This window comes from Propithecus coquereli, unplaced genomic scaffold (genome assembly GCF_000956105.1).
Source record: "Propithecus coquereli isolate 6110/MARCELLA unplaced genomic scaffold, Pcoq_1.0 Scaffold175, whole genome shotgun sequence".
In the NCBI taxonomy this organism is placed as follows: domain Eukaryota; kingdom Metazoa; phylum Chordata; class Mammalia; order Primates; family Indriidae; genus Propithecus; species Propithecus coquereli.
This window is the reverse complement of record NW_012142190.1, coordinates 3,566,824-3,571,088: the sequence shown is the minus strand read 5'-3', so window position 1 is coordinate 3,571,088 and position 4,265 is coordinate 3,566,824. Positions and strand designations below refer to the sequence as shown.

General features: G+C 43.2%; 1 protein-coding gene across 1 annotated transcript in view; it reads right to left on the bottom strand.

Annotated features, from left to right (window-relative positions):
• FRY (furry homolog (Drosophila)) overlaps positions 1–4,265 on the bottom strand; it is a 315,457-nt gene that overhangs the window by 42,106 nt on the left and 269,086 nt on the right. The window contains exons 48-49 of the mRNA XM_012642124.1: positions 3,780–3,959; positions 1,842–2,003 (exon numbers count right to left, since the gene is read on the bottom strand). Of these exons, the coding sequence (XP_012497578.1) occupies positions 1,842–2,003; positions 3,780–3,959 (342 nt within the window). The remainder of the gene's footprint in view (positions 1–1,841; positions 2,004–3,779; positions 3,960–4,265) is intronic.

Sequence of the window (4,265 nt, the reverse complement as noted above, 5' to 3'; positions counted from 1 at the left end):
TATAGCACAAGTCTATTTTCCTCAAATGGGAGAATAATTTTACTTTCTGCAGAATGAAATAATTCAATTATTTGCAAGCCATATTAAATATTTGTAAATTTATTTTTCCTAAAGTTAAACAGATTCAATTCCTTTCATTTTTCTTCATAAACTGTCTTTTGGAGCCCCTTTAAGCACAGCAATTTTTCTATAAACCATCGCACTTTTACAATGACAGATAAACTAGCTCTCAGAATGATGTGTGAGTTGAGAATCAAAATAAAGAGTAACCAGAGCCAAAAAAATGTTAATGTAGTTCCGAACTGCTCTTAAAGCAACCTCCCTAATCTCTTTAAAAGGATTTTTCTCCCCTTTAATCTGATCGTTACATGGAAACTGCTAGGAGGCCAATACCACTCTTAGGTTTTCATTCTTAATGGAACTTGGTTCACCGCACCCTTCTTTCCAAATTATAGAAGGGACAGAAAATATGGTGTCTATTCAAACTCAGAGATAGGAGGACCTTGAAGGATGGCAGATTTGCTAAACTAACAGTATTTCCCTAAGTCTTAGTGGTCATTTTACAAGTCTGGGAAGGAACCAATGTAGAGGAACGTGGAATTGTGCTATACATTTTTCTTCTCTTTTCCAACAACTCAAACGAACACTCGCTGAGAACCTGCTATGTCCTGACAGGCACTGGGCTGTATGTTCCTTTCCCCTAACCTTTGAGAGTGAAGGTGAGTCTCGCTGGGCAGGCAAACAAAACGTTTTCCTGCCGAGCACCCACTTTGCCTTCTGGTATTGCAGTCCCTCTTTTCAACTTGGGAAAGGCTCCTCTCCCACTGAGTGGGGCTTTGCCTCCCTCACATGCCCTGAAAAACTCCTTTTTCTAGAATTGCTATGGATGTCAAAAGAGGGAAGGCCTCTGTTGTTCTGAAATCGCCAAAGACCATGTAAATTTGGAGCTACCAGAGGTCGCTGCCCCACCCCCCTCCTCCAGTAAGAGCCTGCCTGGGAATGAAGTCAGTGCGGGGCAGTGGAGGGGGAACAGGGGCTAAGACTTTGGGAGGGCAAGGTGGGGACAGTGAGAAAGAGAGAGAAAGTCTAAGAACCTAGCTAGTTCCTAACATTTGTGTACGAGGCTCCAACTGTGCTTGAAGCCAAGATGGATAAGTTAATAAATTCCTTTTGCACTTAAGGTAATTTTTCAGTGGGTTTCTGTCACATGTCACCAAAAGACCCCTGAATAATGCAGGGATTTTACTTGACTGTAAGCCCAAGGGTATCAATACGGCGACACAGTCACCACAGAGTGAATACCGTCTTTATAAATACGGTAGGCTGTGGTAACAGAACTACAGATAAATCAGGCAGCACCCCCTGTCTGTGCGGCTCAGCCTGTGCATGGACACCGTGAATGAAGTCCCTGCTCTGAGGACAGCAGCCAGAGTGGTCTTTGGGTGTACAGCCCCCTCTACCTTCTGGGTGTCCAAGTCTGGTGGAATTGGTTGGGAGAAGTAAGGATGTGCTGTTTGCAGAAGAGAGGACCCACACGGGGGAGCAGCAGAGGGGCAGGATTTCTTTACGTGTCTGAAGGGCTGCCATGTGAAAGATCAGATTTTGTTTTCTAAGCCTTAAGAAAACTAGAACCAGTGGGTAGAAGCAAGGAAAAGTCGGACTTCAACTCAATGTAATGAGCTGATCAGAGACAAAACGGGTTCCCTTGGAATGCCGTGCAAGTGCTGAGACCCAGATGGGCGACCTTGGGGTGGTGAATAGAGGAATCCCCTATCACATGGGCAGCTGGGTTCAATAGGTCCCTAACTCCCTTCCAGTGCTGTGAGTCTAGGATTGTATACCTGAGAATACTGGGGCCTTTTCCAGCTCACAGGAACAAGGACATTGGAGTTGGAGCCTGAAGAAGTGGAGGACGTGCTCCGGGTGACAGCCATGGCCCTGGGCTTCCCATCACGCCCAGAAGAATTCTGCAGCTCATCATACCGCCTCCCGATGATTGGCGTCTTGAGAAGAAAGAATACAAAAGCACACATTCTTCTATCTCATTCATAGTTCTGTGGTATATGGGACCACTCTCCCCAGAGACAACCAAGAACGGCTTATTTGATTAAAAATCAGATGAGAAGAAGTTCAGTGTTACCGGTAGGCTCATTTTTCTGATGTGCAAGTAATATTCTGAATCATTTGCATCTTCAACATTTTCCCACCCTCTGTAGCAGCAGAAAACAAACCCGACTGCTTATTCTTCAATATGTTTTAGAAACCACTGATAAAGATTAGAAGCAAAATGCACAGGAAACCAAATAGTCAGTTTTCCATTGTTTAAGTTTAAAAAAATTTCTTATAGTTAGTACAAGAAACCAGAATTCCTTCCCCTCTTCCCAACCTTTAGTCATCAATCTTTATATGCTCTCAATTATTAAAAAACATGTTTTAATTATTTATATCTTTTCAATTATTCAAATGAATGAGGTCAGGGCCAGGTACTTGGGCAGCACTTAGGAAATTTCTCTTCCCGAGAGCTCTGGAGTATGGTGGCTGGTGGGCAGCACTTCGCAAATTTTAGCCCTAAGCAGGTCTCCTCTGCAGACACCAGCTCGTGGCCCTGTCCTTGGGGGGTGGCAGAACTCACTGGTAATTCTACACCTGGCTACTGAGGCCCATCTTTCTGGAGCAGTTCTGGGTTTCTGGGGTGTGCAGCTAACTGGCTACATGTTTTCTGTCCCTCTTTGGAACAGAATAAACTCAAGTCTGAGAGTAAAAAGTAACTTTTCCCCCTCCCAGTGTGAAAAAAAAAAGTTGAAAATGGACAAAGATTGAATTGATGCCTTAATATCATTTACATAGTAAAGACAGATGCAGGAATCACAGTGGCAGCAAAATATATGTCATCCTGAATACTGAAGTGATAAAAGCTCAATAAGGACTGTTGCGTCAAAAAACTCAACTTGATATAACCTACGTGATAGCACAATTAGGTTCGATATAAGCAGATCTGGTTGATTTCTTAGTGAATGCATTCATTCAGCAGTGTTTGGAAATATTTATTAGTGATGTACTATGCACTGTACCATGCCCCATGAAGATGGACAGAGCACAGCTTCTGCTTTGGCAGGGGGCGTTCATGGGTCACAGGGTATGAGACCTGAAAGCAAAGTTATTTTATACCTTAGACTTGAATATTGAATCCTGGCCTTCCAAATGTTTGTTCACAAACCAGGGTAGATGTGACGACTTTTTGCCCTTTCTTTTCTTTCCAAGTCTGTAGCTTAGGTTCCTAGTCCCTTTCTTCCCTGCCTTGACCCCCCCAAGGCAAGAATTTACTTTTACTTGTTTACAGAGCAGTGTGGCCTGGGGAGGCAGCCATAAAGGCGGATTCTGTGTTCCTGTAAATCTCAGTCATTTGCTGGGCTGGCTGTCATTCAGGGAGAAAGGCTGAGGATATAAAGACATGACGTGCCCATTGTCAGATGAAGGAAGAGTGAAGGTTGTGGTTTAAAATGCTTGTGATCATTCCATTTTTAAGCATCTTTGAAAAAAATCATTTTTTAATATAACGGAGTCTAGTTTCTTTGTATTTTTAAAAGCTGCCAATTGAGAGCCACAGTGAATATGACACTCGATGTAGTCTCAAAAAAGCAGAACATAATTTAGGGCTTAGACATCTTCATTTAATAGAAATGTGAAATAAGTCTCCCTTTCTCTAGGTAACTACTATTGATCTCTGCCACTTTAAATTTATGCTAACATTCACAGAAACAGTTAACACAGCTAAGTACCTCTGAAATATCAAAGTGAAAGTCCAGAGTTTTTCCAGGTAATTCCTTAGAAGCACTGGTCCACACTCGATGTATTTCTATCTTTGAGAGGTCACCGTGCTGGTAGGAAGGCAGAACGAGGCTGGCAGATCGAGAAACTACCAGCTTCAAGATGTTCAAAGCTTCTCTCCAGTGAATACTCTGCAGGCAATAAAACATTCAAGGGTGAAAAATAATTTCATTTTTTAAAGCTAATGTATCGCCACTGAAGCTTCTTATGACCAGTCTGAATGCGCTGACTTAAAACAGTGCAGAGGATTCTGTGATAAGAAAAAGGCAAAGGTGGCTGGGTGTGGTGGCTCACGCCTGTGATCCTAGCGCTCTGGGAGGCTGAGGCTGGATGAGTGGATGATTGGTCGAACCAGCCTGAGCAAGAGCAAGACCCCATCTCTACTAAAAACAGAAAAAATTAGCTGGGTGTGGTGGTGTGTGCCTGTAGTCCCAGCT